This window comes from Nannobrachium achirus, assembly GCF_963921795.1.
Source record: "Nannobrachium achirus genome assembly, chromosome: 9".
Taxonomy (NCBI): domain Eukaryota; kingdom Metazoa; phylum Chordata; class Actinopteri; order Myctophiformes; family Myctophidae; genus Nannobrachium; species Nannobrachium achirus.
In genome coordinates this window covers 38,545,198-38,559,811 of record NC_137818.1, presented here as the reverse complement: position 1 = coordinate 38,559,811, position 14,614 = coordinate 38,545,198, and the positions used below count along the sequence as shown (strand labels likewise).

At 42.8% G+C, this 14,614-nt stretch overlaps 2 protein-coding genes across 2 annotated transcripts in view; one reads left to right on the top strand and one right to left on the bottom strand.

The window, feature by feature from the left end:
* Positions 1-14,614, top strand: part of tshz2 (teashirt zinc finger homeobox 2) — a gene marked incomplete at both ends in the record, with an annotated part of 53,778 nt that overhangs the window by 19,704 nt on the left and 19,460 nt on the right. The window lies entirely within an intron of this gene.
* Positions 731-1,906, bottom strand: LOC308291327 (UDP-N-acetylglucosamine--dolichyl-phosphate N-acetylglucosaminephosphotransferase-like; the record flags this gene model as incomplete). Its single annotated transcript, XM_080733314.1, has 1 exon — positions 731-1,906. The coding sequence occupies one exon, from the start codon at positions 1,904-1,906 to the stop codon at positions 731-733; it is 1,176 nt and encodes a 391-aa protein (XP_080589440.1).

The following is a 14,614-nucleotide window of genomic DNA, read 5'->3' as shown; positions in this document are numbered from 1 at the left end:
ATATTTTTTTGAGTTTCTTTTCTTTTTCCAGGACTGGTCATTAATAATGAAAAACCTGATTGTCTGGGGAAGTACTGTAGCTGTTTTGCAATCTACTGCCAGTTAGCTCTGTGGTTGGGGTTCATGGCTGTAATAGCCAGTCAGGATGCCTCCATGGTGCTTCGGTAAAAAAACTTGTAGGACCTTGGGGCCCATCCCAAAGTTCTTCGGTCAATGGACCTCATTTTCACATACTTTAGGAAAGGTCTTCCTCTTCTCCAGGAGGGGAGGGCAGTGTCACGTGTTGTGACTATGGCAGAGTCTATGGATCTGTTTTGCCGTTGAATGAATTGGCGGGCGTCTAGGGTGGGTGGCAGCCTGCTGTTGATCATCTCTTTGACATTCTTCTCAAAACATTTGCTCACTATAGGGGTGAGAGCTACGGGGCAGAAGCGTAACTTAGACCAGTTACTCGTGCTCTTTTTTAGTACTGGAATTATAGTAGCTTGTTTAAAACAGGAAGGAACCCTTTGAGAAAGATTGATTGTGGATGTCAATAAAGAAAACCCTGCTATACTACTAGCTGCATTGCACATGCTCCGAAGTTCTGAACTTGTTTCTATCTGAAGCTTCACTCGTCTAAAACTGTGCTCTGTTGAGAGCTGCTTTCTGGCCAGAGCCTCATTCTTGTCCTCCAGGGTGCACTGCTACCTCTTTCTTTTTCATGACATTCATGCTGTGTCAGCTAAGTCTACACGTCATAAAAGAAGCGGACTAGAAGATAGCGAATTCCAAAACCAATAGCACTTCCCATTACTTGAATGAGCAGCATGATGACAGTCAGATTTCCCTCATGGGTGGGACCCAGTATTTTCAGTACCAGGTTAATTAATGTCATGTTGTTGCATTCAATAAACTCATCATCCCCCTCTTGGCCCCTTCGGACCTCAAGCAGGCACAATAACTCTGCCACCTTCAGAATGAGTTGTCCTAATTTAGGGAGGTCCTTCCATTTGAATCGGGAGTAGCTCATTTCCAGTCTGCCAGTGTGTGGGTTCAGTCTGGGGAGGCGGTGTCTGGGACATGGAATTATATGGAAGAGCTGAGGCAGCGAGTAGACAAAGTTGACAATCTGAGGAATGAAGAAGAGTAGTAGAGTTTTGCTGAAGTTCCCCAGGATGCCTACTACAGCAAAGGTCATCCCTGCAAAGTAGCAGAAAGTGTCTCCCACAAACACAGAGGCGGGGTACCAATTGTGATAAAATAGTGCTAATGTGGTAAAGAAGAACGGGATCATAAAATAAAGGGAGAAGACATGACGATCCACATAGTCCCCACTGAGCTCCAGCAGGTTGAAGATGATGATGGAGGCAGAGATAATCAGAGCTTGTCCTGACTCAATACCATTGATGCCTGCTAATATGTTGATGGCATTGGTGCAGAACACTGCTAACATGCCCATGTACACATAGTAAAAGATACCCAGATCCAACTGCCGACCCAACAGGGCTCTGACCGGCTTGGGTACCACGATGACGGTGTTACCAATGTTGATGAAATAAACCATGAGCAGTGGCAGGGATGCGATGGATGGAAGCATAAGCTTATATCTCCAACGCAAGTTGAACACATCATCAACAAAGCCCAGGAAGATCATGCAGCAGATGGCCAACAGTGCGGCAATCACCTGGACAAACTCATTGTGGGGGAAACCTGTTTCTCCTGCTTTTCCCTTGCTAAGGAAAGGCACTGGTATGAAAGAGAAGAGGATGATGAGGAACACTGTGCCACTGATGACGCCCTGGGATTCTGGAACTTTGGTTTTCATAGTTTTGTTCAGGTCCATGCCGTACAGTCCGACTGAGATGAATTGGTCCTTGAAAGTTGGAATGAGTTTCATTGTGGCCATGCCTCCCAGAGCTGACATTAAACAGTTAATCACAAGTGTGTTGTCAGGCATTGTCTTCTCTACGCCGTCCTCAGATGTTCGCTTAGTAACCCAAAAGGGCAATATTCAGATTATTTAAACAAAAGATATGTAAGAAGTCATGATGGCTCATCTTATAAGATGTCATGGTTCTCTCTTGATGATGACGTGTACTCTGTACACTTTTTAAGCTCAGCTTCCTCAAATCTCATGTCGTCACATATGACATCAGTCTTGCCCAAATATAGAGTTCCTCACGACTGCAGACTGGCCACCAAATATTCTGTCTGGAAATATTGGGTAACCATGGCAAGCTGATATCAACAGCTTGATATCAGCTTGTTTCATCCAGGTCAATTATTGTTGGTTTGTATTAATTAGTGTGGTTGCCCCGCAGACTATAGTTCTTCTCTATTTTTCTCATCATCTGATGTAACCCTTCACCCAATCAGACATCACAATACCTTGATATTGTGATGTCACCCTTTCCCCCCCTCTCCGATTGGCTCCCCATTAGAGTCAACAGCAACCACACTTGCAATTTACAATTGCATCTTTCTAGTTATGGTATTGCTCCTATAGGGTCTGGGCCCGTCCAGAAGAGTACTCTGTATGTGTGTGTGTGTGTGTGTGTGTGTGTGTGTGTGTGTGTGTGTGTGTGTGTGTGTGTGTGTCTGTCTGTCTGTCTGTCTGTCTGTCTGTCTGTCTGTCTGTCTGTCTGTCTGTCTGTCTGTCTGTCTGTCTGTCTGTCTGTCTGTCTGTCTGTCTGTCTGTCTGTCTGTCTGTCTGTCTGTCTGTCTGTCTGTCTGTCTGTCTGTCTGTCTGTCTGTCTGTCTGTCTGTCTGTCTGTCTGTCTGTCTGTCTGTCTGTCTGTCTGTCTGTCTGTCTGTCTGTGTGTGTGTGTCCACTGTTTAGGAATACACTTGGAAACCACTGTACCAATCGGCACCATATTTCATGTCCACACTACCAGTAGGCCAAGAAAGTAAATCCCAGAATATGTTTACGCTGAGGCTTCAAGTGAATAATGTAACCCTATTTTTTAAATGGATGTGAATGGCGGCCACGTGGAGTCAGAGGTCCCCATGGAAGCTGTGATGTTATTAGAACCACATCTTGAAACTTGAACCTATGGTAACAAATAACAATGTCACTTTTATGACTATCATTTTCTCATACCTATTTTGAACCCCTCCCAGTCCCCAACTAACATTTCTCCTTTAACTCTTCATTCACCCACTTAGCTCCATTTCTATTTGCTACAACAACAAAAAGAAGGTTTGTGAGGACTTAATCACGAAATTCCACTTACTTGTGTAAGTGGAAATGTGTGTATTGCTGTCAGAACACCTGTGGTAAGGCCAGAATATGTTTTACGGCATGGCTCTAAAAGTACGAGGGTCTGTCTATCTGCGCCAAATTCATTTTGCACGCTGCCATTACACCAAGTACCACTACCTGCACACACGTATGAAACCTTTATACTTTGTAATGGCATTGGCTCAAACTAAAAACTTACATTACATCACAGGCTGGCCACATGAAGTTGGAGAAGTTTTATTAGACCCCTTCTTGTTTCAGTATTATAAGCCTTGAGTCTTTGTATGCACACACAAGTTCTTTTGTGTATTTGCAGTTAGTACAGTACGTGTAGCTCGTGTCTGCGCTTACTGTACATGTGCATCTGTGTTTGCCTCAGTGTGTTTTCACGCACGTGCCTGTGTGTCTGTGTTTGTGTGCGTGTGTACTGTGTACCATTCTTATGTGTTCACACAGTGCGTGTGTCAGTGCCTAGTTATGTTTGCATGTGTTTCCTACATGCTCCATGGCAGCCCTCCCACCCTGGCAGCGACCCAACTGAAAAGTTCCGGTACTGTCCAGACGCATCCTTTAGGGACCTCATCAGCCCCTGAATTTCCTTCCCCTCTCGCCCGAGGGCATCCATATTCATTTCCTCCTCTGATTTGGGGAAAATGATGAAAGGCTGGCTTTTTTCCCCCCGTCTCTTATTTCCTGCCAAGGTTGCCTGCATTTCAATGCAACGCAAATCTGCAAAGACCTGCAAATTCGCCCCCCATTTGGACAAGGCCAGCTCCACATTACAGTATCATGTCATAAAGGGAGGCCACGGATTACTGTAGTACTGATGTAATAATACAGTAAAACACACTGGTCAGGGCAGTGCAGTGTGTTAAACCATTAGTCACACAGTTCATCCCTGGGTAAATACTCAAAGGTCCTCCGTGCTGCTGTACACCTCAGAGATCTGCTTCCTATCATAAACAGATTTCTTTTAGGGCTTGGCGATATGGAGATAACTGCACCGGTCTGAAATAACTGTGATTAGGCTGGGGGGCGTATATTTACAATCTTACCAAGCACGGGAAATGAATGTTAATGAAAATAACAGTCGCATACAGTAACAACCCGACTCTGTAATCATCTACATACTCTGATGATGCCATACACAGTATATACTGTATGTGCACCTACTTACTGTAGCTAAACCTCAGGTGGGCTGCCAGCTCTGTTAGGGGTGCCTCTACGCCCCCCCTCCCTCTATTCTGTACACCAGTGGTCTTCAACGTTTTCAGGCCAAGGACCCCTTAGTTGAGAGAGAGATGAAGCAGGTACCCCCACAACCTGTTCATAGATTCCATACAGTTTCATTGTTTGACAGCACAATCATCAGTGTATTTTGGATTCATGTCAATTGGTGTTTTCAGATATTAACCTCTTGAGCCATCATTACCTAATACACTTGACCTTTTACACTGTACGTCTGCTCTTTTTCCCTTCTATACCAAACCTCTTTACCGGAAATAGCCGATCTACAAGCTCACAACGCCTCGTGCTGCGAGGCGTTGTGAGCTTGTAGATCTGCTATTTTTGGCTATACAGTTCTCAGAATATGGACAGTGACATTAGGGTTCAAGTTATTAATATAAAAAGGATTGGAAGATCGGGGGCACGGTGGCGCAGTCAGTAGTGCTGTCGCCTCACAGCTAGAAGGTCCTGGGTTCGATTCCCGCCGGGGGACACTGTGGGTGCTGGGGGCGTGTTCCCTCCTCCGCGTCATCAGTGCCCACACCCTAGGTGGGGTTGGCAAAAGGGCCTTTCTGTGTGGAGTTTGCATGTTCTCCCCGTGTCTCCTAGGGTAGATACCCTCACAAAAACATGCAGTAATCCTGGTCTCTATAAAGCCTCCCCCTGGCCAGCCGGGGCGCCTGATGGAGGGGAATGGAACTGGTTGGAATAACGTGTTCCTTCCACGCGCTACGTCCAACCGGGGAAGCTCCCCCTGTCAGGTGATAAGAAGCGGCCTGCTCACTCCTCATGCATTGAAGGAAGCATGAGCTCAGTTCGGGGCCCTCCCCAGGTTGGCAGAGGGAGAGTAGAGCCCAGGATCACAGCTTAGGCAATTGGCACCGGGTGAAAAAATGGGTTACAAAAACCATGGGATAAAAAAAAAAAAAAAAAAAAAGGATTGGAAGATTTGGAGGACCCCCTGTAGTAACTCTGGGGACCCCCTAGGGGTCCCGGACCCCCTGTTGAAGACCCCTGCTGTACACCACTCAGGGCGGGGCAGCCTGGCCCCCGTGAAGCAGCGGGTTCTGAGTTGCCGAGACAACGCTAAACACACTCGTATACACAAAGGGAGGGCTCTGCCATCAGAGGATCATCCCCACCTCTGCTTGGATTGGGAGCGGTATTGCTCCAGTCCCCTGTACATCCGCTCCAGCGTCACAGACGTGTCGAGCTGACTGCGTGTGTGCGGTTTGCCAGTGCCCCATGTGGATCATTATTCATGACAGACAATGCGCATTTGAGGTTTGTGCTTATTCCACCCTCAGGGTGATTGTCTGGAGTGTCATCTGCAGTGGTGGAAAAAGTAGTCGCATATTTTACCTAAGTAAAAAGTATCAATAATGCAATATAGAAATACTCTGTTACAAGTAAAGGGCTGGAATTCAAAATGTACTTGAAGTAAAAGTATGAAAGTGTTGCCCTTAAAAATACTACTTAAAGTACCAAAAGTAAAAGTACAAACTGTTAGAAAATAGCAGATCTACAAGCTCACAACTTGTAAGCTTGTAAATTGGCTATTATCGGCTATTTTCAAATAGCCACGGTATAAAATAGGGCTAAAGTGGTTAATGTGTTTTATTATAATTTATATCTGCAAAGTAACTAGTAACTACAGTTTTCAAATAAATGCAGTAAAAGTACAATATTTGGATCCGAGATATAGTGGAGTAGAAATAAAAGTATTGGAAATTGGAAATACTCAAGTAAAGTTAAAATACCTTAAAATTGTACTTAAGTACATTACTTAAGTTTAATGTTACTTTACGCCACTGGTCATCAGTAACACAGGGTTTTTGGTGTGGAGCTCAGAGGTGCAATAAGCACGGCCATTCATTGTGGTAAACTAAGATCTAGTAGTGGTTACTCGTCCTTGAGTGCTATATGAGTATTCCATAACTCATGTTTTGAAAGACGGAACATTCAATCCTGATGATGACAAATTATTTTCCACATTTATATGTAGTTGTTAGTCTCTGCCTTCTCAAGCAAAATAGCATGACACTTGATAGTTTTCTGTGGACCGCAGATTTAAATGGCTTAGAACTCAAGCTATATTACTGTGTTTAGGACGCAAAAAGCTTGTCTTCGTGTACAATTAGCCTGCAACTGCTCATGATGTTTGTCATCACGAGTGTCTGATAAACGCCTGCAATCTGCAACATAAACTGTTGTTGCGGGCAGTTAATATAGGCTACCTATTTACTCCTGTAATGCAGCTGTAATGCTACACTAAGAGGCATGTATGGCAACATCTCTCACTATGACTGGGTATTATGGAAAGCATTTTGACTATTGGTGTTAACACCAAATATTTACACACTGAGACCTTTTTTTTTTATATCGTCGTTGTCGGGTGGAAACCTCGTATCTCCAAGTTTCAAATTTGTACGTTCTTTCGCAAATTAAAGCCCTGCTTCATCATACAAGGTTGCACAAAAGTAGTGAAAACAGCAGATCTACAAGCACACAACGCCTTGCGGTGCAAGGCGTTGTGTGCTTGTAGATCGGCTGTTTTCACTAGTTTAAATACTTTTTAAAATGATAAATGCAAAACCAACGGTTTTGGACTTACAAGGTTTTCACCCGACAACGACGATATATAAGTAATGATCACTAATGCCTGTATAATACGAAGGGGGTAAAGGCAAATAATAAAGCAGCTAGAACGGTCAAGTAAGTTCTGAAAATGACATCACTTTACTGTAATGCAGCCTTTAAAAGCAGGAAACATGCCATATCGTGTTGTTAAGATATCCCAAATGCCAGAATGTATCTAGTCTCATATTACAATATCAATATTATATTTACCTAGCTCTACGAATACTGTATGTATACCCACAATGGCAGGGTACTTTCAAGCAAAAAGTATGCTACATGTGTATTTATCTCATCCTTCTCATTTGTTATCTAATGTTTTTTTTAACAATTTCCTGCAATTATCACAATGCCTCAGCTAATCGTGTGTGTGTGTGTGTGTGTGTGTGTGTGTGTGTGTGTGTGTGTGTGTGTGTGTGTGTACAGTAGCAATGTCTGATATTTACAGTACCATACGTTATAATACATATGCATAATTCATAAAACTAATTCTGTGGGGATGTTGCACCTCATTATCAGGCTGTATACTAATAAACAAAGGGGTGAGTCAAATGTAAGCATAGTTTGCTTGACACAGCTGAGAAAATTCTCAACAAAGGCTGGCGATTTATTACCACCACTGGATTTGCGATATAGCATAGGAACAAAATGCACTGTAAACTTCACCCTATACTGTAGGATTTGAGGGAATAATTTGCTGTATAATCTTAATGATTTTAGGAGAATTATTAAGGGCCGTGGCTGTTTTAACAATGAAGTGTAATGATTTGCACTCATTACTATGGCTCCAGTTGAGGTATCAGAGTGGCCATCGGCAAAATGTTCCCTGGAATGCCCATTAGGGTTGAAAAAATGTAGAATTCTCCAAGTTGTTTGCATATGATACACATCTTTGGCCTATTCTAGACAGGAGGCAGTGCAAAGTGGTTCATGGGCTCCGAAAAGGTGAAAAATGATGACACTTGTGAAACCAATGTTCCTTAGAGTGCCATATTTTCGGTATAATGAAATCTCTGTCTGTAGTAAATCCACAAGAAACATGCAATTTTAATACAATGGAAGTCTGTCTGCATTTAAATACTGGTATCAGAATTAGCATTAGTGGAGAAAACAAAATCTTCCGTTGTCTATATATCTATCGTTGTGTATTGAAAATGATTTGATTAGCAATTATTGTATAAGTATAATAATAATATTCAAAATGTTTGATAAAAGATCTTATGATTTGGTCAGTTTATTAAGGCATGCAGACAGTTCTGTATGTTTTAAGTGGAAAATATTATTGGCAGCTTCCAGTGTTTATTATTGTGGCTTGTGCTAGCCAGCCTCTAGCCTTAACAGTACTGTGTCCAGTGTTAGCCACGTTATTGTAGCAGCATGACCGGGCACCATCTTGTGCCCCGAGCCTTTAGCAGCAGGCTGTTCCCTGGCAGCTGGATGGCTGGCTGGCTCTCGCTCAGCGAGGCGCTGGGGTTGAGCTCGCTCAGATTTGGGTCTGTGAGTTATTGACCCTCTTTGATAAACCCCTCTGACTGACAGTGGCATAATTCAGCCTAAAAGTTTGCACTGTCACTGGGATGAGCTAACTGTCTCCCACAAATATATGGGTGCAATTTTCGAAATAGGTTTATAGCAATTCTTGGGAGTGGAGGGCGAGATAGTGATATTACTGACTTTATCACTGCAGCTGAACACCATCTAGTACCTCTCTCCCCTCTGTATCTCTCTATTCCTCCACTGGAGAGTGAAGTGAAGGATCGCACAGACCATACATCCTAGGTACCACTAAAGGGGAAATTTGGAGTCCAGCTTCAGTGTGGGACAGGAAGATGAAATGTCCCCATTACAACAATGCTGTATTATCTGTTCTTATTATAGGATGATGTGTTCTAATGTCACAAATTGCGTTACAGTTCCTTGCCTCTCTTGAAGTGCGTTATAGAGCTGGCACTTCCTGATAACTCCTCTTGACAACAATGGGTTTTGTATGTAGAGCAAGCCCATTGCCATTGCTGTCTGCATTTTTATCTAAATTATTGGTTTGACCGTTTCTTGTTACGGTTTTACAATTTAGGCATTTAGCAGACGCTCTTAATCCAGAGCGATTTACAATAAGCAAGGACAGCACATGGGAGTACATCAAATGCATAGAAGTCGTCATCTAATATCGTAGGTAAACCAAGAACCTATCATCAGTCTAACAGTAGAATGACCAAACAATCAATAATCTGTACATAAGACGCTATGCACTATAGGATGCCAGGTAAGCATTGACCTGGTATCAGTTTGCATAACATGCTATCTACATTTTGCCTTGTTATTTTGTTGTTTTACAATGAGTACCCCCAGGGGTGTCGCACCAAATTCTGGGCCCTGGGTACAAGGATTCACTGCGGGCCCCCCATGAATGTCTTTGAATATTTGAAATCCTTCTTTTTTTTGAAAAACCTATGTTACCCATCTCAAATAATTTAGTTCCAGGGACCCCCCCAGAAGCAAAATTGGAGTTACAAATGTTTGCTTAAAAAATACATATATTCAAATATTTGCATTTTGCACCCATTTTCAAAAATAGCTAAATAATTAAGGCCCCTCCACCCTGGGCCCTAGTAGCTTAGTCCCACTTTCCCCCCCTTGTGACTCCCCTGAGTACCCCTGACATTTTGTTGTGTCCTTATTACGATAGAATCTGAAATGTGTTGTGTCCATACAGTATGTAACACATATTATATTAATGTACACTATTACATAATACAGTTTTAACATCAGTACCTATTACAACACAAATAAAGGACTTGCGGCATGAAGCAAAATATATTGTTACTACAGAAACATTTGCTAAGCAACAGTGCTTTGTCTAATAATAGTGTGTCATCCTTCCTATAAAATACACTTTTAAAGGACTTGCGGCATAAAGCAAAAATAATTGTTACTAGTACGGAAATACTTGCTAAGCAACAGTGCTTTGTCTAATAATGTGTCATCCTTTCTATAAAATGCACTTTTACTAATCCCAGCTGCTGTCTACCAATTATGATACATTTCCTTGTATGTCTTTCCATCAGTGCAGCATGAACAGCTCATTGTTGAAACTCTTATTGGATCTTTTATTCTCCCCCCCCCCCCCACACTCCTCCATGTGCCAGGACAGAATTTGAACTCATAAGAATGTAATATAAGGAAGCTGGTATATAGTGCATCCTATAAATTGATTTTGACCTAGCCTTTGAACAAAAGGAACACTGTTGCATTGCCTTGCACGGCCGATGCCACTCCCTCTTTGGCTCATGGTGAATACTCCCCTTTAATGGTGTGATGGGTGGTAGCTTGGCTGAAAAAGCGCCCTATTTAGTGGGCTGAGGGGAGAGGTAGGCAGAGCGAGAGGATGGGGTTTCTGTGACTGGCACCGATCAATCACTCTGTGAGGGGAGGCTAATGAAGCGGGCTGTGGTTTATTAAAGGGTTAGCAGGGAAAAGATTACTGCAGGGCCCAGGCTTCCCAGAAGCCAAGGGGAAGGATACAGTGTACCTCTGATGGTTAGGGGCCAGCCATAAAGCAATCAAGGTGTTTACTCCACACTGGCTTCCATTATGTGACCAGGGTGTGAATGCGGCCATTTTTTTTAAACATGTCCTTTGGTGAAAGAGAAGGTAAAAAATAGCAGGGGTCATCAATATGTCTGTGCACGGACAACTCTGTCCGTGGAAAATAAAGACATGGCCTTGTTTGTGGCAAATTGTAGATTTCTATATACTGTATACTGTATTTCTTTTTTCAAGGACCCCCATAACTACGGGTCCATTTGGTTCCATTTGTATACACACTGAGTAGATCACTGAGCTGATCTACTGTGGGTTTGTAGATCTGCTATTTTAGGTGTGCTACACCTGTGTGCAACTACAGTATGTATACTGTAAATCAGGCATTTGTCGAACCGCACTCAGCTTGCATGCCAAATTACACTGTTTGATTGTGAAGTTAAATTGTGTTGAAAATATACTTGATAATTGTGGTAATGAGTACACATGAATGCACCACGAATGCAATATTATGACTTAGTTTACTTACTGTAGTTTACCTACTAGCTCGGCATTTGCAAATTCGAAACCGTAGCATGCGGCAACATTTGTGTGGTGCAAATGCTGTGCATACAGTATAATCCCATTTCAAGCTAACAATCGGTAGGTTGAAGTGAAGTTTGTGAAAGAAAAAAGAATAACCTTATTCTGTAAGAGAGCATTGAAACCAGGGCAGCCTCTCAGATAGTTTGAAAGACAAATGAGTAGCGAGGGAGTGAAAAATGCAAAGCAGATGTTTTTCTCACCATTTTTAATGGCAGCAAAGACATTACCGATGCCATTACAGAGACCTTTTATGGCTTCTTTTAATCCCCTGGCCTGCCTGAGGAAAGAAACCCCTTGTGGTGCAAAGTAGCCTCTTTACTTCAGAAACGACAATTTGAACCCATTTCCAATTCACTTCCCCAATCTGCCACAGGGTTTTAGACATGGTTTCCTCTGTAATTATTTGGCTCAGAAATCAAAGGTAAAGCAGCATTACAATGCACCTCTTAGGTAAACACATGCTAGTCATCAGCCAGGGCTTGACGGAAAGTGTCTTTTGTAACAAATAGCAGCAATCTGTGCGTAATGGATCGGCTGCCACTCGTCTCAGTCATGTTCACTCGCATTAATCACAATAAATAGTTAATAATGGCTATCGTTGCAGGCTTGCAGCGCCAATAACCATTACAGATACTGTACATATATTTTTATTTATATATATATGTGTTAAGCAGTAAGCACATAAGATTTACATGTGGCTCCGTGTTCAATGTCTGCTTCCTGCATCGGATCCAACCTGCAAAGCTCAGAGGAGCCCTTACAGGGGTCCGGTTAGGGGCTGAAAATGAGGAGGAGAGATGAACTATATGGCTCCATCCCACAGTCCAGCCGACAGTATATCAGTGGAATCGCAGCCGCATGGGCGTGTGTGTGTGAACGCTCCGCTCATAAATATCCCCGTCCCCCCATAGGGGCCCCTCTGATGGTGATGGCGAAAGGATGTCGCTGTCTGGGTGATTGAATGCTGCTGGTCCCGGCCCTGGGCACATCCCTGCTCGCTGGGGCCGAGTGGGAGGCCTACCGCTGAGTACTGGCCTGAAGGGGCTGACCTGAAGGCACGCAGCCACACAGCAGCAACGCAGCACGATAGAACCCCCCTCTCTCTCTCTCTCTCTCTCTTGTTTTATCTATCTATCTATTCTCCTGAGACAGACACAGGAACAGGAACATAAGTGCTACTAGTACCCAGTCCATGAGCAAAAAAAAAAAAAAAAAATGTATTATCTGAGCATGTACAGAGCATATTTCAATGATATACAGTATTTGTTTTCTATAGGAAATGACATGAATGCATTTAAAAAAGGTGAAATATTCAAATCCATCTATATAATAGATTATTCTTCACTTATGTATGTTTAGCCTTATCTGAACTGCCAAACTCTTTATTTTTTACACCCCCACCCCACCTCTGTCAGTCTGTCTGTCTGTTTCTCTCTCTCTCTCTCTCTCTCTCTCTCTCTCTCTCTCTCTCTCTCTCTCTCTCTCTCTCTCTCTCTCTCTCTCTCAGAATGCAGAAATCTAAGATAATCAGGGCCCAGTAATTAGCCTTACTTGCTGTATAGTAATTGGGGGCAGAGGGAGGTTGCTCTTTCTATACCCTCCCCCCCCCCTTTTTGATAATTGCACACTTTAGGTTGCCCCCGCATGTTTCAATTTCTCATCCTCCTAAAGTCAGTTCCCATACTACAACGCTGTTATTCTAAAACGCAGCGGCCGCCATGTCTTTCATCAGTCACCAGCAGCTCCAAACTTTTTTAAGAGCAGTAGATGTGGGGGTGGGGGGAGGGGGCTTCAGTTTTTGAATCCCGCTGTCTATTCCCTTTTTGGGTTTCGGTGCCGTCAGCCTCTCCGCCATGAGAGACCCTGACACTGTCCAGGTCCGTCCTACTTGGCAAGAGGCAGAGCTACAGAGAAAGGCAGAGTTTATTTCCTGTTCTTGTGAATCATATATCAGTACAATTCCCCTCTGTGCTGTTTGGCAACAGCAGAATGACGGGTGTCATTTATCATACGGACTGAAAGAGGCTGTGGGAAAAGGGCTTTGGATTCTTGTGGAAGTGCAGGGACTCTCCTTAGTGGTGGATCATTAAACGGAGGAGTTTTTCAACAGGGATATGAGTAACTCCTTGGTGCTGGTACTTTGCTCCCCCAATTGCCCCGGCTGGCTCAATCATTAAATGTCTTAAAAAACACAATTTACTAGTTTCATATAAATACTGAAGGGATGATGGCATTTTACTTGGGATTGGTGGATTCTAGTCCTCCCAAGTCCGTTACTATGCTTTTCAGATTTGCTAAGAAGTCAGCTCTCTGGTCACGTTTTATAAAAATTGTAGTGTGACTATGATATGATTTTCAAACGTTTGCATTGACGAATTTGGTGAGCCATGTACAGTATATGTCAGAGTCTTTCTCTCTTGCATATTAACAGTTAGCCTTGGTATGTTTATAGATGTGGCTACTGTTACTTTGAATAGAGTGATGACAAATTTCCCAACCTGGTCTCACAATAGATACTGTAGCATTGCAGATAGTTACAAAAACTAATGTAACGTTTAAACTTTTCACGTGATACTGTAAAAAATCAAATGTGGTCTCAAATCAGCAGGTTAAACTAACCTTAAAGCTGAAATAAGCCATATCTTTATTAATAACATTGAATGAAATGATCGTCTATATAATGTGAATGTATTGAGAAGCACCGATGCTCTACTGCTGTATACGGGTAGATAAAGTCGATATACATGAGTCAGGTCGACTGGACAAAGGCAAAAGTGAAACTAATGTCAATGTTATAGTGGCTACTGGCTAGTTGTTAACTTCTAAACACACATACAGTACATGAAAAATTAACATACCCCCAAAAATTAAACCATTCAGAGAAAACATTTATTTGTTTCAAAATAAGGGCAAATCCCTAATAAAACAGTGGTAGACATGGGGTCCACACAATCTACAAAATAGAACTAAAACAAACGCATCGTCTCTCTCTTTCTGTGTGTGTGTGTGTGTGTGTGTGTGTGTGTGTGTGTGTGTGCGTGTGTGCGTGTGTGTGTGTGTGTGCGTGCGTGTGTGTGTCTATGCCTTTAATAATGACATGACCTAAATAGGGTATAGGTAGTGCATATGTACCAAACCTTTTATAACTATGGAATAGGATTAGACAGGAAGAGTGCTTTTGTTAGGGTGATAAGAATGACATCTACTGATTTTCAAAGGTTGGCTTGAATTCAAAAAACGTCTTCCATATTTTTTGGTACCTGTCCACCCTGCTCATTCTCATCAAATGATGGATATGTCAATAGGGTATTGTATAGGAAAACGGGTCTCCGTGCATCTCAACTGTCAGCCACTGTTAGCCGTCTCTCATGTGAAGATCACAAAGTTAAATGTGCTGTC